Below are 27,178 nucleotides of genomic sequence, written 5' to 3'. Positions count from 1 at the left end.
TCAGGTTACGACTTAATTTAATATTTATAAATTTGGAAAACTTATCAACAAGTTATCAAAACAAAGGCCTTGTTCTTTGACCACGAATGTACAATAGTATATGCTTTGCCCTTATCCACACGAGGTAGGAAGGCAAAACCATACATAAAGACAGTGGAAGCCATTAGAAGTCCAGGAGATTTTTGAACACTTGAGATACAAAAGATTTGCAATCAAATCAACCAATCATTAAATAAATTTAAATATGAACCACATGAGAATGAAAATGAAGTGCTGTTTATTTGTTCAGAATATTACTGTGGGTTTAAGGCCTTATCTGTTAGATGTAAATACTCTAGCGATGAGTATCTAGAGATGGTGGAGAATACGGTACCCAGAGTATTTGAATGCCCCTGTTGTCTCCAAGAAACAAACTCATGAAATCTCATGTCCATATACAGTGCCTGGTGGAATGGCCTAGTGTTATGGGGCACTGTTATCAACTTGTGATGGAGGAGTCATCTGTACTGGGGAAGGGTGCCAGCGATGGGCAGGGAGAGCTAGAAGGAACTCATTGTAATCAGCCTCCTAAACTCTGGGAAACGAGCCACGGCCATTATGTTAGTATCCACACATCATGAATAGGTCAAGAGTGAGCAGATCTTTTCTGCTGGTCCACAAGTCCCTGCACAGTAGCTACTACTCATTTCTGTGGTAACCACACCACCACCAGACACATCCTCCTCAAAATACGAAACCTGCTTACTACACCATTAGCTCAAATTCACAATCTTATGTATTTAAAAAGAGAACCCTGGCAGTTTTAGTTGAAGAATAGATGGGGGCCCAAGTGAATTCATCACCAAGATGAATGAAGGAATGCTGTTTGCTGCTTGGGTGACTCGTGGGCATTTACAACTGTCTTATTTTCTGTCCAACCTGATATTCCATCAACATAGAAAAAAGGCGTTATGTTTATTTTTTTTTTTATTTGACAAGCAGCAACATCATGTTTGTCATTTTAATGTAGATACAATTATTAGGTTATCTGTCATATTACAATATTTAAGTTTTTATTTTATGTCCTTTAAGATACATTTAAAAAAAAAAACACATCAACTGCAAACGTGAAGGGGAGAAAGCATGGTACCCAGCCGAATTCCACATCTCAGCAATACTTCACTCATTCTTTTAATAAAGTTTTAAGAAACGTCATAATGACATGAGCTTGAAATATCTCTAGGCATTTTCTCTGACGCTCATGACGTGGCACTGGTGATGTTGTAAACAGCAGAAAAACAGGGGCTGCCAGACGACCAAAGTATGGAGGCACAGGCCTGCTTTCTCCCACAGGAGCTCACCAAATGGGGATGGCAATGACCTCACACCCGCACCAGGAGAAGGTGTCACGCAACGTAACTGTATTCATCTGCAGATGCTTGGCTGCGCTCGATGTACTGCTTGTCTATCAGAACTTCTATGCACTTCTTAATCATGCTGATACTGGGATTGAACCTGGCTCTTGACTGGCTGATTACCTGTGAGACAGACGGGGAGTCAAACTATTCAAGTTAATCAGCAAAAGCATCCATTTCCAATTAGTTGTAAGGAGCCTCACATTTCGGTTTCAATAGACCTATCTAAAGGAAAAGGGTATATGAATGGTGAACAGGGTTCAGTAATAGACAAACCCCGTGGAGCAGGTAACACATCACCATGTGACACCTATCAGTCCCTCCATGACAGCAGTGAAGTTTGTGTCACAGTAAAAAACAAAAAACAAAACAAAACAAAAACACCTACTGCTTGCATTGGAGAGGAAATAAAGTGCGGATTAAGATATGGCAGAACAGTAAAAAAGCTTACACATAGGAAATTACCAACAATGCCATCTACCCACACAGTGACACGCTCCTCGTCTACTTAGCGCGAACACTGCTTTGATTCCAATTCTTAATTCCACGAACCTTTTTCTCAGTGCACATTGAGCTCTGCACTGCTGAGCAACCCTAGGATGTCCGTCCCACACGAGTGCTTGTGCATAAACGGCACGAAGGAGCACTCACTGAAGGGCTCCTGCTCCACATCGAGAGGCTGTTCAACACCTTGGGAGTCTAGGATCTCTAGCTCAAACATAGCAAAGCTGGCTCTAAACTAAAATCCTGAACATTTCTTCATGCAATTTGGCCAACATTAGTCCTGCCTTACATTAACAAGGTCCAGCCCCAAAGCCCAGAGTCTTCCCTTTTACCTCCTGAATGAGGGCGTTGTGCCGAAGCACTTTGCGTGCTTTCATGATGCGGACAATAGCAGCTTGAAGATACATTTTCCGGTCCTCATCTACAGCACTTCTAGTCTGTTCCAGTTCCTGTTTTTATGAAAACAGGGGTGGGGGGTCCCCCACAAACAGGACACTGTCATTGACGGTTCAACAGCCGAGAGCGCCTGCCGCTTTCACAGAAGACCAGGCTTGGTCTCCAGCCTTCCACTGTGGACAAGCCCCCCTTCCCCTCTGGACTCCTGCCTCAGGTATGAGTAATGTGCACATACCAACTTGCAGGCAACGAAAAACAAAAGAAGTCTTAAAAACAACTTACATACTTGGGGCTAGGGAGTTAGTCTAGCTGGTGAAGTGCTTTCTGTGCTAAATAAGCATGGCAGACCTGTGGGAAACGGCCAGGCACGCTGTCATGTGTGCTAGTGCAGGTCACTCAGCATAGACTACTCTGCCTATTGTAAGCCAATGACAAAAAAATGCTACCTCAAAATAAAAAGGGAGGGAAGGGGGAGGAGTAGAGGGAGAGTAGCTTCAAGAAACCATACCCAAAATTGACCTTTGACTATCAAACATATACACTGCTCGGCACAAAGAAAAAGCAGCAACAATAAAACATGTATTGTATTAGGGCTGTGCCAATACCACAACCATCCTCTAACACCTCCAGTGGTTATAGATTTGTGAGGACAACGATCGGCCACGCTGGAGTTTATACTAAGCTATAATGCAATACAGCTAAGCAGTAAAAAGGACTTAAGTTGCACAGGACAGTATTTTAAGAGTGAGCCTCTGGGCCAAGATGCTTTCAGATGGAGCTGTAGCAAGGTGCAGTGGTTAGCACTCAGTGCACGACATCTTGGTATAAAGTAGACTCACTCAATGCACTGCGCCTAGATATTTCTAGGAGAGAGGACATTCAAGCCAGTACTTACTTGTGGTGTGTCCTTCTGCATTGATGTAGTAATCTTAAATTTTGTTCTCTTACTGCTGAAGCTCATATTTAGTGAAAATGAAGATTCTGCATCGATATCTTCCTATATTTAAAACAAAAATTTTTTTCTGATTTCACATTTACCATAATGTTACTCAGTTTCTATGTAGGAAGTGGCTATTTTAAGGCCCAGACATTATACACATTATCTTCTGCCTGACACTGCTGCAGTAACCACAATACTAACTACAACTTCCAGAGTTGACTCTGGAAGAAATAACTGTTGCTTCCAAGGCTCTGATGGATACAGTTAACCCCCAATAGCATTTTGTTTATTGTTGGAAAAGTCAAGGCCTTTTCTCCTAGGAAAGTCGCTAAGCTAACTCACAGAATCATCTGAATATCATACAACCTTAAAGCTGCCAATATCCCACACAAGATCCTCTATCTGCTAAGGGCTGAGGTCCTTTGGGAAGGTTACCTTTTCCGAATCATGGTTAATCATTTTCACATCAAGTAATGATTTGATTGTTTTAGTTAGCTCCTTTTCATTCATCTGGGTGCTGTCTTGAAGCTCTTTGTAGCTGACAGTTTCACTGTTGTTAAAGGCAAGAAGAACTGCCATTTGGTAGGTTGTAACCATAGCTACATATGGTTTCCCCAAATAGTTCATTTTAACTTCACCTACAATTAAAACAAAAATTGACAGTACAGTGATCATCCATTTGACATTCTGATTGTTTTCCTTAAAAAAAGAAAAAACAAAAACAAAAACAAAAAAAGAAAAAGCAGGCATCTGAAGGTTAATGCAAAGGAAATGCAAAGCGCTGGACTAGAGAGCGGCGGGCTGTCAGTGCTGAAGTCGTGAGTGTGTAGCATAGCAACAGCTGGCCTACTGCAGTGACTTTAGGTGACTGCCAACAGGAAAACGGAAGCAGAACTGGTTGGAAGGAGAGGCAGCAGAAACAGAACTGAGTGGAAGAAACAAAGGACAGAAGAGGCAGCTGGGAACTACCTCTCTAACTTTGTGTCTTATAAGATGGTTTAAGTTCAACCCTGGTAACCACATTGTGGAAGAAGAGAACCAAGTCCTAGTTTTCATGCCAGAAACACCACACACACACACACACACACACACACACACACACACACACACACACACACACACACTCGCGCACACACTTGAAATTAAAGATGAAAACAGAAAGATCAAACATATTTCACATTAGGAAGAAAATCAGAAGACTCAATTTATTCAATAAACTTGCACATCAATACAGTACTGCTAATAAGCCATAGTCTAAGATGCAAGCTAGTAATACAAAAGCAAATGGCACTGGTTCTGAGATCAACCTTTTAAAGGCAAAAGCAGGGCTCCTAATAAAGGTCATAGAACCAGGACAGACTTCCTTACACCATTTCTTTTTTGTTTATAATTTTATGCGTGGGGGTGTTTTGCTTGCTTATATATCTGCAGGACAAGGGTGCCTGGTTCCTGTGGCGGCCTGAAGGGTTTCAGATCCCGTGGAAGTGGAGTTACAGCTGGCTGTGAGCTGGCCCATGGGTGCTGATCCACAGCCCTTCCTGAAGCCTAAGAAGAATATGCCCTTTGCTTTGGCTGACCATCTCCAGGGAACCGAGAAGAAAGACATTCTTAGAGTATTTGAAATAGAAGTCGGTGACAGGGCTAAGGAAACTCTGGAGAACAGATACTCAAAAATATCTTACCCATCAGTCTGCTTTTCTAGACAAACGCTCTACTATCTATAAAATGACTGGCTGCAAAAATGTACTGTCATTATAAAACTCAAAGAATGTCTTACAATGAACATCAGCAGCATTAGATAGTTCCTTAATGATACCAGAGAAGGAGGCAGAGGAAAGCAGATTAAAAACTAGAATTAGAACACAGGAATTAACACTCTAAAGGAACAGAATCACATAAATAAAGATCATTAAATGAGTAGTAAGTAATTGTTTTTACCTGTACAGAGATAATGTAACCATGTCAGTTTCCTTCCACTGAAATGCTGGCTATAAAACAATTCAAACTGTTGAGAGAGAGAGATGTCAAGCTAGATGTCAAGTCAAGGCCCTGGAACTTCTTTATCATGATACTATAAAGGTAAAGGCATCGTAACCCACCCAATGATAAACCTTGTCCAGAACGCCCGCTGCAGACCGTGACTAGCCCATGGCTATGTGGGTATGCTGCCATCACTGTGGTGCCTCTGCTGAGTCTGCAGCAACTTACTGCACTGGTTCTTGCACAGAGTGCGCTACCCAAGCGTTGTGGTGTGCACCCAGTCCCAGAGACGTGCAAAGCTGACACAAGCTCACTTAACCCGGGAGTCTGAGGCCATGCTGAGAAACAGCACTAAAAGGGGCAGGCAGAGTAACTCAGGCAACCGAATATTCAGGAAACTGAAATATTACCAGGACTAAATGAAGCCTAAACATGGCCTCAAAGGAAAAAAGGAAAATGATTTTGAAGCTTTCTCTTTTTTCTATTTATTTACTTGTGTAGGTATGTATTTGGAATGGTGGTGTGTTGTTCATGCTAGGGCCACATGTGAGTATGAGAGGACAACTCGTGGTTTTCTCCATCAACCACATAGGCTGTGAAGAGTGACTCCAGCCTGTCAGGCTTCACCAAGCAAGTGCCGTCACCCACTGAGCCATCCACCTTGTTATCCCCAAGCTCTCCTAAAATGCCAGACCTTATACAGGACAGGTGCTTAGTAAGAGCTTGTAGGGTTACTATGTATCACAGATAGACCCCAAACTGAAATACACACCTCCCACACACAGACATACACACACCACCCACACACAGACATACACACACCTCCCACACACAGACATACACACACCACCCACACACATACACACACACACACCACACACACACAGACATACACACACCACCCACACACACACATACACACACACACACACACACACACACACACACACACACACACACACACAGACACACACACAGACACACACACAGACACACACACACACACACACACACACACACACACAGACACACACACACACACACACACAGACACACACACACACACACAGACACACACACAGACATACACACACCACCCACCCACACACAGACATACACACATCACCCACACACAGACATGCACACACCACCCACACACAGACATACACACACCACCCACACACACACAGACATACACACACCACACACACACAGACAAGGAGTCACTGCCAGGCCTTTGTTTACCGTCCTCTTCCCTGCACACTTACCATCTGTACACTTTTCTCTAACTCTTGGGGGATCGCAAATGTGGACGACGGAGCCTGGGTGAGAGGCCACGCACCAGCCTAGAAAGAAACAGTGAGATAAAAATGGTCAACAGACGTCTACCTCGCAAGCTACGTCAGCTGCTGGGACACCCGTTCTTCCTTGGAATTCTACAGTGCTATGGCTCTCACTAGCAGGACCCATTTTATTCCAAGTCTGTATGGTGTGGTCCTCAATTCAACAGCTGACCAAACATGAGCAAGCATCAGTTGCTAACCTTTTATATCACATTATTAAAATGGTTCATAAATCGAAAAAGAAAGTACTGTCATACCTGAAGGACATATATTTGGAAACTAATCCCCAAATCGATCACAGTGTCTTGGTTTCTGATGAAATTGTTGAACTTGTTGTTGAGGTCAGCGCTGACACTCATGTCTGTGTACATCCGATGCAGCTTGCTGGTAAACTCATACCCACAGGCTTGCTGGAAAACAAGATGCAAGAGCGTATAACGTAAACTGAAAACGGTCAGCCAGGGGTGAACTGTTTGGGGTTTTTTTGTTAATTATTATTATTAATACAGAACTTTGAGATCATCCTAAATCATTGTAAGTCTCATACTAACACTGCACACAGTACACAAATGCTCATGTCTGACGACGTATGCAGCCTGCTCTATGTATACAGTGACCGCACTACTGTGAAGTATGCAGCCATTCCATATAATGAGCACATTTGGCTGTCGGTACAATGATTTCTATGACACTAAAGATTTATGTTACCTTTAATTTATTGATCATGGCTTCTTCAGAATCCATAGACATAGACAGCCCGTGAATTAGACGTTTTGCTAGCATTCTTGCATAGAACTTCTGAAAGACGTCCTTGTCATCGATGTACTTGAAAACTGTGATGAAGCTGGTAAGCTTGTCCTCTACTTCATTCTCCGTCATCCCCTTTGCTGACTTCTTTAGCAAGTTGTCACAGTACTTAGCAAGCTCAAAGAGAGAGTGGTAATAAAATTAGAAAGGACCCTTCGGACAGACACTTCAAAGGCAGCAACACAAAGCACCCTAAGTATGTCACTTAGAACAGATGTAAGGGCATAAACATGAAAACAAGCCAGGGATGTCATCAGCAACAGGACAAAAGCACGGCAAAAGTGTGACAGTTGCTGTAAGCTGTCACACCCTAAAGTTACACTCGAAAACTATGAATATAAAACATGCATGATCAACTAAGTTTTAAAAACACAAAACACTTTTTCTTAGTTCTAAGAAAAAAAAGCCTAATCAGCAGTTAGTGGCTATAATGAATAGTACACATGCCTTTTTAACAAGATCATCATCTTTATGAAATATTTTCTCCTTTGGCTAAAAAAGGGCACATGGTCTAATGCATTCTGAACATAAATTTGGAGATACATACATACATACATACATACATACATACATACACACACACACACACACACACACACACACACATATATACATACATACGTGCGTGCGTGCATGCGTGTGTGTGTGTGTGTGTGTGTGTGTGTGTGTGTGTGCAGACAAATTTCATATTCTGAAAAGAATACACAAAGCAAATTAATTTGGCATTCTAGTAACTTCCCTTTACTGACTTCGCATGCGCATGAAGTCAGTTACCTTTAAGCAACTCCACTTACCAGTTCAGGTGCTTTGCAAACAGACTTGGGTTCTCTGTAATTTACAACAGACGTAAGGGCCTAAACAAGAGAAGAGCCCAGGGTTAGTTACCAGAAGCAGGCAAAGCACACAGGTGGCTGAGGATTGGCCATCGGATCTAAGTCTCTAACACCACAGTTTAGCTATTTCTCTTCCTCTGTCCAGTATGTAATGTGTAAGTGTCCACATAAAGGAGTATACACACTTGTGTACAAATGAAGGCCAGGTCTACCTTAGCTACTGTTCAAGAGCTTCAGAGTCTGTTGTGGGACCTAGGGTGTACGCTAGCTGGACAGCCAGCCCCATGACCCTGTCCCTTTCCAGCACGATGTCACACCTTCGTTTGTGCACGGGTGCTGCAGGTTGAGCTATGCCCAGCAACTCTGAAGGCTGCATGAAAAGGGAAAGTGGTGCCCTGGGAGGGCTTCCTTTCCTTCTTTCTGTGCTTTTGTTGGTCACCATTAGGTGAACATCTTCATGTACTATGAGAAGCCCAAAGCAACCCAAACAATTTAGGCAGAAACTTGTGAAACCCTGAGTTTAAAAAAAAATTCCTTCTGCTTAGCTAAGTGCTCTGTCACACTGGCAGAAAGTTGACTACAAAAGTGAATCCTCCTATGTCAAATATCAACTCAAATTCCTGGTGTCTTCCAAATAAAGAATGAATACAGCCTAAATGTGGTATAGATTATAAGAAAATACAGTCTAAATGTGGTGTAGGTTATAGGGAAATACAATCCCCACTGCCGGGGCTCTAACAAAGGAACGGTACTAAGAACATTAGGATTATGCACACCAGGTACTAATAACTCAGTAATACTCACATAAAACACTCTATGGGTTCATTGTTACCACTTTAAAAACTTAGATTCTCAAATTTAAACTGGCTATTTAATGTACATTTTGGTGTCTCAAGGATCGCAGACTTGAATGTGTAACAAAGATGTCCAACTGAGAACTACATCACAGGCTAAAGAAAAGCACATGTACAGGTCACATGCACGGAGTGTTTAAGTTACCTTATCTAAAGCACTCATAAAATGCTGATCACCATTCAAAACAGTGTTGATAAGTTGAACGAATTTACCGTGCACTTCCAAAACTGATTCCACAAATAGTGTTGGCATCTAAAAACATAAAATACAGAGTATAAACCCACATTTAGATTTTCAAGAACAAAAGTTGGGTAAAGAGTAAATGCTTACACGCTCAAATTATACTCCTCTGTGCCCACAACTTGACATCTCTGGTACATTGGTCTTAAAAATCTAAGATTTCCTTTAATTCAACATCAGGCCGAACAGGTCCTCTGCCACATAAACGCACACATGGACCAGCATGCCTTAAGGGTCACAGGGGAATCCCTAAATCCCAGAATGAATTCTGAAAAGAGGACTAGAAAGCATATGCCTGAGAATGAGACCCTGGAGTTAACTGGGCAGAAATAACCGTAAGAGTGCACATCTTAGAGGGAAGCAATACTTAGTCTGAGATTCTCTCTGAAAGAAAATGAGTGAATTTGAGGGGTTCTGCAAATGTCTATTTTCACATCCCCACCTTGAAATAAGGCTCAGTGTTTGTTCAATATCACTGAATACTTGGAATCTGCAAACCTAGCAATAAACTATGAACATGCCAGCATCAACAGCAACAATACACGGTCGCTGGGGAGCAAAGGAGCTTCACATAAATGAAGGTTAGTCAGGGTGAGGGTATGTGACCATGGTATTTTGAATAGCAAGCATAGAGGCAGGGGAGGTTTTAAGTCTGCCATATACAAAGCGACACAGAAACTGTAAACAGTTTCCTGTCAGAAGGTTAACAAAGGCTACCAGTCAGTCAGTATTGTGAGGAAGGAGCTGATCAATGGTTTTAGTCCCAGGAAGAGCTCAGTAAATTCAAGATTTCAAATATTAGATGTCTTCGTTTTTCACGACAAAATGCTTTTATAGCCCATCAAGGTTAAAAACACACAAACTCTCTATCCATCCATCCTGCTAAAAGGAAGCCTTCTAACTCCCCTGGGCACTCACATGTTCCTGAGTAAGGTTACTGGTCGCTCGAAGGCCCTCATCGTGGATGTGTCTCTGCAGCTCCTCAATCATATGAGGTAAACCACTGGACACAGCACGGAGTAAGACGTACATATTTGCCATGTCTAAGAGGAAAAAGAGTTTATTAACTTCCCAAACAACCTTACTGTGTAATACATGCTTTAAAATTTGCAACTCATAAGGAATATGTGGATAAAAGCCATCTGCCACTTGAACCCAAACACACAAACTCACTTCCCAGCTGCTGTACCGTCTTCCCCAAAAGAAGGCATATGTTGTTGCTGCTTACTATGTAATGGTGATGGGGAACGCAAGAAATACTCACATGCTTCCCACTCAAGTGCTGTTGTCCATGTGTGTGCTCCTGGAAACTACAGAGTACCTTAACGTCCAAGTGTTTTATACTGGTACAAAGCAATTCCACATACTTCACAACTTTATTAGTTACTTAAAAATTAATGGGAAATTATATTGTAATTAGTAGTATGGGCAAGAATAGCTGTAGTACAACTATTAAAGATTGTGTCAATCTTGTGGGCATATCCTTCTAAGCAGAGAACCTAGCACAAGGTGGGAAGAGACGGCTCAGCGGTGAGGAGCACTGGCTCCCGGTTCGATTCCCAGCACCTGAATGGTGACTCGCACCTCCACACAGACACACATACACACATGCAGCCAAATCACCAAAGCAAATAAAATTAAAAATACATAAATAAATCTTTTTTTTAAAAAAGGAGCTCCCATGCCCCTGAACTGTGTACTGTGTATATCTCACCCGTGCCCCTGAACTGTGTATTGTGTGTACCTCAAAGATCTCACTGAGGTGTAATACACATGCAGACAACTGGACACAGCTTACACACGGCTCGGTGAATTACTACAGATGAACACAAACACCCCATATGCACACCCAGACTTAAAATAGCAGACATTACCTATACTTAGAAATGCCTTTCATCCATCTCCCAATACTACTGCTCCTCTGTAAGGTAAAGCAGCCACAGGCTGAACTCCTCTGGCTTGAACTATGAACACAATTACACAACTCTCTCCCTTGGCTCAGTTTTTTTTTTTTTTTTTTTTTTTTTGTGGAACATAAGGCTCGTCTCTGCTATATTTAGCTTTCATGTACTCACGCCTATTCCTCTGTAATAATTCCTAGTATAAGCACTACTGGACATTTAACTGTTTCTAGTCATTAAAGGAACATTGCTATGAAGACTGCTATACATTTTTGTATATGGATGCATAGGGGAAGGAGTCCCATATCTGGGAGACTTGCTGGGCCATGAAATATACATTGCTCAGTACTCAGTGTTAGCTTTGCAAAATGGCTTCATCAATTTATCCTGTCATCCCAGGGTACAGGATCCTGGTATCCTACATACTTCCTGATGTGTCTTATATTCTTTCTGACTACACAGCAAGTCACACACAAACACCAAATGGCATCAATGAAGCACCAATGTTTCCACCATTTATTGCTGGTGTCTCAGTGCACTCTTGCTTTAAAATGAGTTAGGCTGGTTTATTCTTCCCAATTTGATTTTCTACTATATATAAGGAAAGTAGCCCTCGTGATATATAAAAGCATAAACACATTTCCTAACTCATCATTTTATACTTTAGAAAAGCATTTAAGGTACAGTTTAAACAATTAATCAATTGTCCTAATGGAATATGTAAGATACTAGAGGCTATTAAAGTGTGCTTTAAAAATTTAAATCTAAGGTAAGGAAGAAACAGCAGAAAAGCCAGATTGCCATGTGATTTGTACTCAGTCCCCGGGCATGCTTACCATTCTTTCTCTCGTGCCGAATAATGCTGTGGCACTCTGAGTGTAGGAACTGCAAGTGGTCTGCCACCATCCGCTGCTGACACTCGTGAATCACTTTCGTATATGAACTTGGATGCAAATATTTTCGACATCTAATTTCTTCATCTTTTAATCTACCTAGAACCTACAGAAATACATCCTTACATCAGAACTATGATGTAATGTTTAACATCAGCCAACTCTTAATGCTTCTAGTGGAATGCAGGTAAGGTTATGGAAAAGCTTTACACAACCAATATCTACTCAAAATATATTAGTAATTTCAGATCCAAGTAAGCTACTGTCACCTAAATGCCCCGACTGCATTCTGACAACAACCTTCACTCATCAGCCCAAATCACCTGCAGTGTTGGGAACCCAACACAAAACAGGAGTACAGAGTGAAAGTCATGACATGAAATGGGAACACATTACATGAACAATCCTTAACTGTCACATTAATGACTTTTATACTGACCCAAATATGTCAACCAAGACCTGCATGAAAAGGAACCAAATCTGAATAAAATACAGGTCAATAAAAAGTTAGTGAAGATGGGAAGCAAATAATCTGACAAATTTTTTAACACAACAAAATTACAGAATTGTAGCCTTGAAAGACTATGCTAGCAAGACATACATAAGCACAATTGTGTGGACTAGGAAACCACTCTGATATGAAGCACAGAAGTTATGTGTGACAAGATTGCTGGTTGGTCAGTCTGCAAATAAGAAGGGAAATCATTGGTGAATATCTCATTACAACAGGCAATGAGGCTCAAGAATAGAGGAACTACCCATACCTCTATTCTATTGAAATCCAAAAGTTATGGGTAGTTAGAAAAAGATAAAGGTCTCTAGATTTTCACAGAGAGGTGCCTGCCTTGGCTCCCAAACGCTGGGATTAAATACATGTATCACCACTACCCAGCCAGGAAGATAAAGGTCTCTAGATTTTAAAAGGTGCTCGTTGTGTTGTTTTGCCGGTCCTCTTAGAATATTCTATCTTCTCAGTTAAAACAACAAACAGAAATCATCTAATAACAAAATGTTTGAACCTTAACCCTGCAAATCTAAACTGGTTAAGTCAGACACAGTGTCTTTGTAATCTCAGGCCTCAGAGGTGAAAGCCATAGAACTGCAGTGACTCAGGGGCCAGTCTAAGCTATAAAGCAAGACTCAATTTCAAAACATCAAGAAATGAAAACTTACAACATCTAGTAACATTTCTCATGTTTCCTTATAATGGCTCTTTATCACTCTTGAGAACATTAATTAATAAGGTTTACAATTCCATCTGGTGGTCTGACACAACGTTTTAACACTCAGCAGACTAAGAGTTGACCATGACTCAGATTCATTCATTTGTCCTTCACTTTTTCTTTCCCCTTTGTTATTTTTATTTTATTTAATTATATTAGAAACAGGGTGGTATGTATCCATGGCTCACCTGAATTTCCTTAAATAGCTGAGGACTTCACCCTACCTCTGTGAACTGGGATTATAGGCATTCACCGTCATGCAGGCTTATGCAGGGCGGGGGATTGAACCCATGCTTCATAACTGAGTCAAGTCAAGGCATTTATAGACAAGCCTAGGACCTGAGTTTAATTCTCAGAACTCCTATGATGGAAAGATTGAATCCAACCCACAGGTTGTTTTCTGATCATCACACCTGAACAGCAGTACAATAGTCATTTTATATTAACTATATAAAGACTATTTTTTTAAAGGTGTATGTATGTATTTATGTGTGGGTATGTGTATAAGAGTACAGATGCCCATAGAGTCCAGAGAAGAGTATCAGGTCCTCTGGACCTCCCAATAAAAGTAGTTGTACTGGGAACTAAACTCAGGTCCTCTACAAGAGGTGTGGGTGCTCTTAGTCACAGAGCCATCTACCTGTCCTATATTATATTAATTTTAAAAATCTAACTAAAATAGCATTTTCCTAGAAGAAACAACATAACGAACTTTGACACTAAAACAATATTAAATATGGACACTTATAAATAAAATACTGTAAAATGTAACGGGTAAAGGTGTTTTTACCTTTTCCATATACTGTGAACAATTTGATTCTTGTAATAAATTTGAAGCTTCTTGCTTGTAATATTCTCCCGTTTCGGTCAGAAAGGGAGACACAAATATTCCCTGATAAAACTGAAAATCAATTAAAACTGTATTAGTAAAAATTGGAACAATTTCAGAAAGTACAGGTCTCATCATGCTTTGTGAGGCACATGCTTTTTACCTTTAAGGGGAATTTTTTCTTATACTGTTCAACATGAACAAAGGAGTTAATAACCCCATGGATTACTTTCTGGTTTGGGTCTTCTCCACCACGATCACTGAAACAAAGTACAACACAAAATATGTTTGAACATTCAGACTCAAGTCCGCCATTACTAACCACTGCTAACTAATCTAACTAGAAGTACAAGGTGGTCAAACATGCAAGCATGAACCAGGTATGATGACACATGCCTTTAGTCCCAGCAATTGGGAGGCAGAGGCAGAGGGATCTCTGTGAGTTCAAGGCTAGCCTGGTCTACAGAGCTAGTTCCAGGACAGCCAGGGCTATACAGAGAAACCCTGTCCTGAACACCTCCCCACCAAAAAGAGTGGACGATGAAGCAGTCTCTCATTAGCATCGCTATGAGAGCTGACGCACATTAGAAATCATCTCAGCAAGCGCAGGCGGAAGGGAATGAAGTGCTGTGACCACCACTGAGGTGGCTCTTCAGCTCTAAACACCATGCACGTGAGCATGGCCACATCACACTGTACTCAAAGGGAAGAGAGCAGCCTTCTCTCTAAGGTAAGGAACAAATGAGGATGCAGATTTTCTTTTCCTTAACACAGCTTAACATAACTTTTAAGTTCCAGCTTCAGCAATCATACAGGAGAAAGAAATAGTATTTGAATTGGAAAAAAAAAGTATTATTTATAGTAGCCTTGGGGGTAGAACTATATCCCAAATTTTCCACCACCACCACCACTACCGACAACAATAACAGCAAAAACCCAAAAACCACTATTACAGTGAATGAATTCTTCTGAAGAATACGGACTTCACATACAGGGATCAGTAGTGCTGCTGTATGCCAACAGCGAACTACCTAACTGGAAAGCAAGAAGGCAATCCCATTTTTGAATTTGCTGTAAGAAATAACCAGAAAAGCCTTAAGTGAAAACCTGATCCGACAAAGTCAGGTGGATGCACACGTGATCGGAACTGACACCACACACACCAGTGGTACTCACTGAGACATAAAACCAAACTCACTTTTTAATTTCTCGAAGCAGCATCCGGATGAGGATGTTCTGAAGGGGTTCAACCATTAACTTCCTCCACATATCCAATGCTAGCTGCCAGGAAAAACGGAAGTCATCCAGCGTCAATTAGGTAGTTTTTCCCTTAACAACCATTCAAGGACATTTTTTAATAGAAATACCCATCAACAGGAATACTATTGATCTTTTAAAATATCAGCAAAAACTGAAGGAAATTCATACTCTAGGAGTCCTAGTTATGAACCTGGTGGCATCTATGGTCCTGGCCAGTATTTACTAAAATTTGTTTCAAATTTAGCTCAAAAACAAAACCAACAAAACAGAAGGAAAAAATAACTTTTCCTCTTCCCGTCCCAGGCATTGTGAGAGCCACAGTTACAATGCAGACATGGCCAAGTCCAAGAACCACACCACACACAGCCAGTCCTGCAAATGGCACAGAAATGGCATCAAGAAACTCCAGTCACGAAGATTCGAATCTCTTAAGGGGGTTGACCCCAAGTTCCTGAGGAACATGCGCTTTGCCAAGAAGCACAACAAGAAAGGCCTGAAGAAGATGCAGGCCAACAATGCCAAGGCAGTGGGTGCAGGGAGGCCATCAGGGCCCTTGTGAAGCTTCAGGCCATCAAGCCCAAGATGCAAGGGCCCCAGCCGCAAAATCTGGTTTTCATGGCTCACCCCGAGCTTGGGAAGAGGATTCAAAGCTACATGGCCAAGGGTCGTAGGCTCTGCCAATCAAAGCCCAAGGTTCAAACCAAGGCAGAGGCCAAAGCTCCAGCTAAGGCCCAGGCTTCAGCTCCAGCCCAGGCTCCCAAGGGTGCCCAGGCCCCTGTGAAGGCCCCATAGAAAAGGCTCCTGCCAGTGTGAAGACAGACGGACGGCTGGGACACACCCACCTACACTCTATGCTGTTTTTACAAATAAACTTGAGACAAGAAAAAAACAAAACAAAAAAACCCTTTTCATTTAAAGTAGCAGTCATCACATCAGAATTATAATATTAAAAACATCATCATCATTATTATTGTTATTATTATTATTATTATTATTATTGTTATTATATAGTTTATATATTATTGTTATTATCATTATTAGTATGTTTGTGTTCTGGAGTTGATTCTCTCCTTCCATCATGAGGTGTGTACCAGAGATCGAGCCCAGCTTGTCAGCCTTACACAGTCAGGAGGCAAGTACTTTACCCAGAGCCATCTCCCCTGCACCCATGCTATAAAAATCACTGAAAATTAAGTTTTATAAAATCCTTACTGGCTATCAATATTTAAATAGTAGATAGAGATGGGCCAACCCCTGCAACTCCGACAGGTGGAAGGGGAGACTGAAGTCACACCAAGGGGTAGATACAATCTGTGTGTGCAGTCACTTAAAGAAGTTCTTACCTCTCCTATTTCCATAAGTGGTTCATTCATATCTACTCCACCATAGCCATACTGTAAATCAGCTTCCGTCAATTTATTCTTTTTAATATACTGGGTATTGAGATACCTGAAAGTAAAACCATAGATGTAAAGTCAAAAAAGCCAGTCAGGAAAGCAGAACAGTAAGTGTTGGAGTCTTACATTCACAAACTGATTCAAGGATAACACCAAACGCAAACATACAAGTTAGAAATAAGTGAGAACGGTAAATTATTAGCCCTGACTCTCTGCAAAGCTTGCTACACCAATAGCTTTTCAGACAGCAAGAATAGAACGACCCCCAGCACAGGAAAAGAGGAAGGCCAGCTTGCCCTTGATTCTCACGGCAATGCTCCTGGCTTCAAGAAGCATTTCTCACAATGGCTTTCAGCTAAGGAAGGACTAAGACAGGAATACAGGCCAGCATGAGCTTGAGCTCCAGCCTACAATGCCCTAGAGTTGGGATTACAGTATTTGGCCACTCTCATTCAGATATTGTACCTTTTGGGCCTGCCTTGATCTCTTTCTAAACTCTACCTTCCCGTGAGGAACAAAATACTTTACCAAGTACACAGCACTTGCTGCCACATGCACAGTCCTTTTCTTTCATTGTTAATAAATCTTTTTATATTCTGGGCTCCTCTCTGGAATATAAGGTGGTGAAGGACCTCTTGTAGCACCAATCAAAAGAGCATCAGACAAACATCAAGTTCTAAAAGGAAATTCCTATTTGATAAATTACTGAATTGTGAAAGAATAATAACCTCTACAAATAGCAGGGTCTTGGATGAGCAGCCTGAGCCAGACTGTAAAAGCCATGAATGTCACAGATAAGCAAGCAAATGCTCAGCCACACACACACATGCACACACGCACGCACGCACACACACACACACAGGCTGAGGAAGGGGGATTGCAAGTTTAAGAACAGGCTAAGCTAGCAAGATTCTGTCTCAAAACAAACAATAATTCTAAAATCAATTAAGTAACTTTATATGTAAAGTATATGCTAAAAAATAATTATGCACCTGATAAAGCTAAACAATAAATAGGGGAGCTTGTGCCAAAGAGTTCCAGACCAGCTCGGAGAGCGCATTTAGAGAATTTCCCATCTTAAAACAAACAAAAGGGGGCTGGAGAGATGGCTCAGCGGTTAAGAGCACTGACTGCTCTTCCAGAGGTCCTGAGTTCAATTCCCAGCAACCACATGGTGGCTCACAACCATCTGTGATGAGATCTGATGCCCTCTCCTGGTGTGTCTGAAGACAGCTACAGTGTACTTATATACATTAAGTAAATAAATAAATCTTTTCTCTGAGCTGGGGACCGAACCCAGGGCCTTGCGCTTGCTAGGCAAGCGCTCTACCACTGAGCTAAATCCCCAACAATAAATAAATCTTTTAAAAAAAAGATAGATTTAGAAAAAAAAGATAGATTTAGAAAACACACAAACAAACAAAAATTACCTAAAGAGACTGGTACATCTCCCTGTCCATTCATTTTGTTGCATATTTTCTTACAGAGTGTGACTACAAACAGGGAAAGGCACCAAGCAATGCTGGCACACACCTTTAATCCCAGCAGCCAACAGAGCTAGTTCCAGGACAGTCAAAGCTACACAGAGAAACCCTGTCTCAAAAAAACAAAAACAAAAACAAGCAAACAGACAAAAAATAAAAAAATAAACAAAAACAAAAAAAAGAGACAAAAACAAAACCAAGGAAAGGCCTAAAAGACAGGCTCAGTCTACCACCAAGAAAAACACTATAGAGGTATTTTCTTCTAACCTTGTCAACACTGCCCTCTGTGAAAGGATCTCATTACCACTCCCTACCAATACAATTAAACAAACTGACTCCCAGAGCATCAGCTCAATGATTGTGCTATAGACAGGGGAAAGCTAGTGATTTTAGACAGTAATCAAGTACCCTAATAAGAGAACATTAACTAGGCATGGTTGCATATAGCTATAACCCTAGCTAAAGCTTGAGAAATAATCAATTACAGACTGAGTTCAAGGTCAGCCTGGCTCATGAGACCTTATCTCAGGAAAAAAAAATGCATGTTAGAAAGGCTCTGATATAAGAAAATGAATGAGCCCTGAGCCTAACTGATTAAGTGCACATGCACCCAGTCTTCAAATACCTGTCCACAATACCTAAAATCTAGCTAGGGGTTACCTTAATAAAATCTCACAATGTTGAAATACTATTTCATAAAAGTTAAAGCCACAATAAACCTGTACTTCATAGTAAGCTGTTTTTAAATTGTGTTTTGCTCTTATAAAGGCCACTGTGCCATTGTGAAAGTCCATTCTCTGCAAAGGCAACTTAGAATAAGTAACCTATAATTCTGTTGGCCAGCAAGGCAAAGGAGTAGCAACATGCAAGAACTGAGAGCTGCTGTGGTACTATGGTGGGTAACGCCACAGAGCAGTGTGGAACAGCAGACTGTGCTGGAGAGCTACAAAGTCATCAACTTCTCCACAGTGAGAAATTGAAACCCAGGCCCATTTATGGGACAAGGTACAAAACATATGGCAAAATTACCACTGCATCCATCTCAAGCCATAAATATACAAGAGTGGACTTTCTAGGCCCTAGAATAAGAGAAAAGCATTTGGTGTGTATTTACTCTGTCAATAAATGTCCACTTTGCTCAGCAATAGTCATGGACAGGTATTTTAAATGATGAACTACTTACATAGGGATTCCGAAGACTTAAGAATGATATACCCGAAGGGGAAGCCCTGGGTCCTGCTAAGACTGAACCCCCAGTGAACTAGACTGTTGGGGAGAGGGAAGCAAGGGGGAGGGTTGGGAGGGGGAACACCCATAAGGAAGGGAGGGGAGGGGATGTTTGCCGGAAACCGGAAAGGAATAACACTCAAATGTATATAAGAAATACTCAAGTTAATAATAATAATAAAAAAAAAAAAAAAAAAAAAGAATGATATACCCGGGTTGGGGATTTAGCTCAGTGGTAGAGCACTTGCCTAGGAAGCGCAAGGCCCTGGGTTCGGTCCCCAGCTCCAAAAAAAGAGCCAAAAATTGGCTTATGTACGTAGAAGCTTTGCTGTTGGAACAATCAGTGATATTTCCTAAAATGTAAGTTCTATCATTATGCAACAACCAACTGCTCTTCCACAAGACTGAATCAAATAGGATCAGCTCAGAGAACCACAGAAGTACAGTAAGCTGGAGACATGTAGGAAAGAAGAAAATTTAGGAAGGGAAGTAAGAACCTGTCAGAATTAGTTGTCCAGAGAAGGATGTATGGATAAGAAAAGGAAGAAAGGGGAGAGCAGGGCACATGGCTGTGGCTGAATCAGTATGTGCAGGGCGCCTGAGAGAAAACTACCAGGTGCTCTAAGAGGGCTCACAGAGCCTGAGATGCTCGTTTATATTCTAGAAATGTGGCTTAGATTTACCCCAATAAGCGTTATCCAACCTGAGTTCTTACGCTCATCTGTTGGGGTTTAATGTGTTGTAGACAATTTGAAGAAGTCAAAACATTTACTTTTTTGTTCTTTTCAAGGGTAACTGTCTACACCCCTGCCTGTCTCACAGATATACACCTCGCTCTGATGTGGACTTGTCTATCAAAGTCCCTATTAGTAATCCATATTCCAATGGGAAATAATATAAATCACTCCTTCATAATTAAACTCATTAGAACAATATACATTAATTAAAAACGAATCACTGGGGGTAGAAAGAAGGCCCTGTGCTCTTCTAGGATCATGTGTGAATTCCTAACATCCACAACCATCTATAACTAGTCTAAAGAGATCTGATGCCATCTTCTGGTTCTGGCCTGAGGACGCCAGGCACAAGGGTACGGGACACACATTCAGGGAAGACACTCACATACATACAAGGAAATCTTGTTTGTTTGGGTTTGTGTTTTTGAGGCTGCACTGAAATTCATTCTGTAGACCAGGCTGGCCTCAAACTTGTTGAGATCTGCCTGCCTCTGCCTCCTGAGAGCTGGGATTGAAGACATAGGCCACGGCCGTCCACCCGTGAAAGCAAATCTCACAATGAGCTGTGCATGCACACAGTGTACGTGGTGGGGATTCGAAGCACTTACCTATATAAGCAGTCCATATAGTCAGCACCCTTGCTGTATTCTTCCCAGTACCTATGATACATAACAAGCACTTGTTCTTCAGACTCCAGAACTCTCTAAACAGAAAAGACATGTTTGCTTTGAAAGTACTAATCATTTCCATTACAATGAAATTATAAAACATGGAATCAAACTCCTAAAAATAGTACAAATCAAGCATTATCACCCTGCTGGGGCCTGCTGGGGGTCATCCTGGTGCCCTCGTTCCGTAAGCGGGCCAGCAGCTTGTTTAAGATAAGATGACCGTGTAGGCAACACTGAACACCTAGATCACCCCGCACTCAGCAATCTTCCTACCTCAGTCTCCCCATATGGGCTTCTAGGCTTGAGCCATAAGCAACTTCAATTCTATTTCTCTAAGAATTCATGCTGGGCATGGTGGCAGGCCCGCATACTCGTTTAATCCACATCTGTGATTTCTAGGCCATCCAGGGCTACAAAGTGAGGCTCTGTCTCTCAAAATAAACAAAACAAACAAAAACCCTACAAAGCCTTGACAGTGCCCTCTTGCCCCCTCAGTGCGGGGGAGGTAGGGCTAACTGGGAACTCAAGGCCAGCCAGTTAGGATACTTAGCAGTCTGATCCATTTTGTTTAACATAATCTTCTATCTCAAAAAAACAAAAACAACCACAGCCTAACTTAGTAAATGGCAACATGTCATATGGTTATTAATACGTAAAGCAAAGTTCAATAGCTTATAATAGTCAAACTTTACCCGAAATAATATATTAAAAACACTGAAATAATTTTAAAGTACTTGCTATCAAAACCACTGCGACGAGTTGAAACATGCACATACTCAAACACTAAAGAATGTATGCAACAGACAATAAACATGCACTAAGAGCAGTATATTCCTCCTCCACATTGTTCAGCCTTCTGGGTCAATAGGGTACCTCTTCCTAGTTAAGGCAGAGGCTGTATTGTCTGACCATTGTGATGGTGCCACTAACACCAAGGTAGAGTGCAAGATTCCTCCTGGTCCAATGATCTTTAAAGGACGTAGGGGGGGTTGGGATTTAGCTCAGTGGTAGGCGCTTGCCTAGGAAGCAAGGCCCTGGTTCAGTCCCCAGCTCCGAAAAAAAAAAAAAAAAAAAAAGGATCGTACAGGGGACACAGCAGCTCATTTGAATGAGTGAGCTCTATGGTGATGGCTCCATCATACAGCAGGTATAAACCCTAAAGAACCAAACTAATGCCCTGTGAACCAAATAATGATGCGTAATTCACATGTCTTAAATATGACTAGCAATACATTGTTTAGAAATTTAGGTCTGGCTAATTCCATGTGTATTTTTAAAATAAGTATTTTGTTTAATAAAATTTAAAATTAAAGAACAACACCCCCCCCCCCCGCTTGATGGCTGTTTTCCACTGTAAATCAGTGAGCTGGGCAAATAGCTGCAGCTGCAAGCCTAAGTGTGTCGCAATATTATCCCTTACCTTATATAAATGCCGAACGTGATTTTCCAAAAAAATCTTTGTTTCCGCATAAAGTCTTTCTCCAAGTGGTTCAGGATAGGCCACACATAAAGCATAGATGTCTCTAGATAGATTATTAAGGTTCTCATAGTCAAAACATGATATTTATACTTGGCATTAGAAAAAGAAAACATCAAGCTGGGTGTTGTGGTTCCCTAGAATACTGGAACTTCTGCCTCTACCTCCCTAGGGCACCATCAAGACCACAGATGCAAAAACAAACTGGAAATATAGGGCTATTCAGGACGGAGCCATGCATTTATTCTTTAAGTAACTAAAAAGAACAGGGCTGCAGAGACATTTGCTTCTGAAAGGTCTTGAGTTTGGTTCCTAGCACCCACATGATGGCTCGGGCCATCTCTAACTCTAGCTCAGACACCCTTTTCTGGTCACTATGGGCAAACATCTCTGTGTGCCACAAAGATCTCTGTGTAAATCACCTATACACTATTCCTACACTATTTAGGAAACTACATTATCTACCTAAAAGAATACAGTATGGGGTACAGGAGAGGGCGCAGCTGCTAACACAGTGCACTGCTCTTGCTGAGAAAGTGCAAATCACTTTGGGCAGTTCCTAACTGGTTTAAACTTCAGCGATCCAATGTTTCCGCCTAAACACTGTACTAAACACTGTGTGTGTCTGTGTGTGTCTGTGTGTGTGTGTGTGTGTGTGTGTGTGTGTGTGTGTAATCTTAAAGAACACAGAATATTGGAGCTCCTTACTATCAACAACTTCAAACTATATATTAACCAATATTTTATAAAGCAGAAATATAAACACCCATCAGTTAAGAATTTAAACTTCCAGTACAAAAACACTGAACAATAGTTTGATAATGCTGTAGACAGGTGCTTCAAAATATGTTCAGCCTCTGAATATAGCTTGTGATTTAACTATATTTTATGAAATCAGAGTTTATTTTTATTCAGGTCCTGGCTAGTCTAGAACTTGATCTGCCACGCGACAGGCCAGGAGCTCAGAGACCCACCGCACAATAGCTCCTTAAGAGTATGAGGACTATTTAAAGGTGTGAACCATAATGCCCAGACACCCCCAAAACATTCAAATCAAGGTAGACAACTTGAAGAATGAAAACTGAGAATTAATTGAGCCCTGGTCTCCACAGGATGCACACACCTGTACATACACATGTATATATACATACATAAGAACACATGAATGTATGATCAAATGAAGTAATAGTTACTTAAGGAGGAGTGATTTTCCAGGTAAGCCGTCTACTTCCAAGTGACTTATAAGCCACTTACAAGCCACTCAGCTATTCCATAAAATACAGAACAAAATCTCAAAATCTATTTTCTTTTTTAGATTCCTGTTCCCAAACAAATCAAATTGCTTCCAGAAAACTATCTAAGACATGATTTCAGCAGAATCTGTATCATACTCTAGATATACTGAGCTGCAAAAAAAAAAAAAAAAAAAAAAAGTTGGATATTAAAATTTTTGTGCTCAAGTCTGTGCCCTAATTATCACCACAACCCTGGCAAGTTCATACAGACAGCAATTAGGATTAGAGAGAGCTCCAAAGGTAAGAGTGCCGAATGCTCTCCCAGAGGACCTGAATTCCATCCCCAGAACCCACTGGTAGCTCGCACCTTTTCCAGGTGACGATGCTCTCTTCTGGCTCCCACCAAAACCACACAGCAGATACACAGACTACATGCATGCCGATCACCACAGCAACGACACTCTGCTGATGTGATACTGTAAAAGCCTCTTAGAAACAGCATCACCTTATGATCAGTGTCTAGGACACAGGACACCAAACAAATGATTCTCACTATCAGCTACAGGTATAATGAATTAAGTGATGTCCTGTTAGTCTGAAGGCATTCCTCTATTGTAATGATATTCAGCTTAGCAATAACAGTTCTGTCTTTGAAGTCAGAGTCTCTGAAGGACAGAAGTCCCACAGACCAAGTGCAGGAAGACTCTGGGCAGATCTAGTGCAGTTCTGCAAATGCCTAGAACACAGGCCAGAGCTACATTCATATGTAAAACCCACAATTTTAATTAGCAAATTAATTAGCAAACAACCTAATTAGCAAATGTTTGCTATTTACCCTCTACATACAACACCAGCATCTAAACGCATACTTTCTACAGTCTTGGCCGCCAAGATGTTCAGTGAGGAAGTGTTGAAGCCGTAGGTGGGCTCTGATAGAAGAACTCAGGTGCTAGCTGTTCCCTGGGGACACTGGAACACTAATGCCTTCCTCTTTGCTTCCTGGCCACCATGAGATGAACAGATTCTGTCACAAGCCTGTGAGCACCTTACCACCAGCCAAGGTAATGGGGACAAGTGACTGTAGTTTAGACGCCCTAGATTCAGTCTCATGAACTTTGTCAGAGTAACCAAAAGACTAACCCAGAGAAGTTTCACTCCCTTGCAGGCTTTTCTTGACTCATATACCCAGGGCCACATGATACCTCTTCTCCACTCCATCTTTCTCCACAATATCTACTAAATCTTACTAGAAACACTGGCACTCGATTGTTGATAAAGCCTCCCTGTGAGTTTGAAAACTGCAAAGGCCAGACTGCCTTGATGATACTGGATTGAACCTCTAAACCTGTAATTCAGCCCCAATTAAATGTTGTCCTAATGAGAGTTGCCTTGGTCATGGTGTCTGTTCACATCAGTAAAACCCTAAGACAAAAATTGGTACTGGGAGTGGGGTATTGCTGAGATAGGCCTGACCCTGCTTTTGTTGGGAAGAATGTGGATTTGAGGACTTTGGATTTAGAAAGCAGAGGAATGCTTTAAGTGGGGCTTAATGGGATATCCTCGTAGAAACTTTGTTACTGAGAGTGATTTGAATTGTGCAGACCTGGCCCAAGATATTTCAGACACAGAAACGCAGAGTTTGGAGAATACACAGCTGGTTTCCCCTTTTGTTTTGGGAATTACAGTTAAGTTATTGGATGAATTTCAGAAAAGACTTTGAACTTCAGACTTTTAACATTGTGGAGACCGCTATAGACTATGGGGACTTTTGAAGTGGCACAAAATGTATTTTGCATTATGCTATGTTTAGGTATGGCCCTCATAGACTCATGCTTGAACAAGCCTATGGGGAACCAGGGAATGGAATGTGATGGTTTGTATAAGCTCAGCCCAGGGAGTGGCACTATTAGGTGTGGCCCTGTTAAAGTAGATATAGCCTTGTTAGAATAGGTGTGTCACTGTGAATGTGGGTTTAATACCCTAATCCTATCTGCCTGTAAGCCAGTGTGTATTATTCGAGCGCCTTCAGATGAAGATGTAGAACTCACAGCTCCTCCTGCACCATGCTTGCCTGGGTGCTACCATGTTCCCGCCTTGATGATATTGGGACTGAACTACTGAACCTATGAGCCGGCATCAGTTAAATATCTTCCTTCTAAGAGTTGCCTTGGTCATGGTGTCTGTCCATAGCAGTAAAATCCTAACTAAGACACTATGTTACTAGACTTCTTATGACCACAGTAGGGCCAGAAACACACTCAGCCCTGGGGACTTGTTGAATGGATGGTTGTGAAAAACTGATCGCTACAAAATTGACAGAAATATACCCTAAGACAGCTATACCAAAGGTTCTAATCTTGTTTTCTTTCTTTAACAAGCTTTGATCTAGTGTTTCTATGGCTTCCACCAAAGGATACGAGAAGCGGTCGTTCCATGTTGCTCTCTCTACATATTCCAACATAACGACAGCCTTGATTGTAGTTAGCAGCTTGTTCCACGTCTCATCAAAATCCACTACTCTTGGTTTTAAAGACATTGTGCAAGTTTAGTGTTGAAACCTGTTAATTAAAGATAACAAGGTTAGCATGAGTCTCACAGGGATAGTTAGGCTTTTAAAATACCACTTTATTGGGACTGGGGAGGTGGATCTGAGGTTAAGGGTATGTACTACTCTTCCAGAAGACCAGAGTTGGATTCTCAGCACCCACATCAGGTGGTTTACACGGCCTGCAACTCCAGTTCCAAGGGGATCCCCATGCCTCTGGCCTCCATGGGCCATGGGCCTACCCATGTGCACATACTCAAACAAATACACACAAATAATAAAAATAAAGCACTACATAACCTGATACAAAAAAGGAGTAGAAGCACAAATGAGCATAGGAACATGTTAAATTTTAGCTATCACCCTTTTATAGTCATTCAAGCACATTGTTGATGAACAGTATATGGTTTGAAAGATTGGTAAGCTTCATTAAATATGTTGCAGAAAAATTAGGTAAACAACTCTCATCATAAAAAGTATGCAAAGACATTGAACAAAAAGATTTTGATCATGAATTCTTTATTTGTATTTTTCATCTGAGGAATGATTAATATACAGTATTAGAAAGTAAAATACTCCTAGAATAAATGTTTTAGAAAAAGATTTATGGGCTGGAGAGATGGCTCAGCAGTTAAGAGCACTGACTGCTCTTCCAGAGGTCCTGAGTTCAAATCCCAGCAACCACATGGTGGCTCACAACCATCTGTAATGAGATCTGATGCCCTATTCTGGTGTGTCTAAGACAGCTATAGTGTACTTATATATAATAAATAACTCTTTAAAAAAAAAAAGGAAAAGATTTACATAAACAAGCAGGAGAGGTTAGAGATGGCTCACCAGTTAAGAGCGCTGGCTTGTCTTGCAGAGGACTCTGGGGTATAGTCCCCACACGACTGCCTACTAACACATGTAACTCATTTCAAGAGGTTGTAATACCCACTTCTGGTATCCACGGACAGCTGGCACTCTAGTGGTGTGCACATATATATCCAGGCACACACATAATA

At 41.3% G+C, this 27,178-nt stretch overlaps 1 protein-coding gene and 1 pseudogene across 1 annotated transcript; one reads left to right on the top strand and one right to left on the bottom strand.

The window, feature by feature from the left end:
• On the bottom strand, positions 1–26,177 carry Cul2 (cullin 2). The gene is made up of 19 exons (XM_032884438.1): positions 26,044–26,177; positions 22,335–22,437; positions 20,852–20,946; positions 16,742–16,847; positions 15,337–15,419; positions 14,302–14,398; positions 14,100–14,210; positions 12,030–12,192; positions 10,211–10,335; positions 9,197–9,304; positions 8,159–8,218; positions 7,266–7,481; positions 6,815–6,967; positions 6,483–6,560; positions 5,173–5,239; positions 3,670–3,872; positions 3,190–3,291; positions 2,231–2,347; positions 1–1,517 (listed from the first exon to the last, which is right to left on the bottom strand). Exons 1-19 carry the CDS (start codon positions 26,160–26,162, stop codon positions 1,386–1,388), a joined length of 2,238 nt encoding a protein of 745 aa, XP_032740329.1. The 5' UTR covers positions 26,163–26,177; the 3' UTR covers positions 1–1,385.
• Positions 15,733–16,240, top strand: LOC116883359 (annotated as a pseudogene).
• Positions 26,178–27,178: the final 1,001 nt, after the last annotated feature.

This window comes from Rattus rattus, chromosome 14, assembly GCF_011064425.1.
Source record: "Rattus rattus isolate New Zealand chromosome 14, Rrattus_CSIRO_v1, whole genome shotgun sequence".
NCBI classification, from domain to species: domain Eukaryota; kingdom Metazoa; phylum Chordata; class Mammalia; order Rodentia; family Muridae; genus Rattus; species Rattus rattus.
Note: the sequence above shows the minus strand (reverse complement) of the source record. Positions and strands in the feature narration are given on the sequence as shown.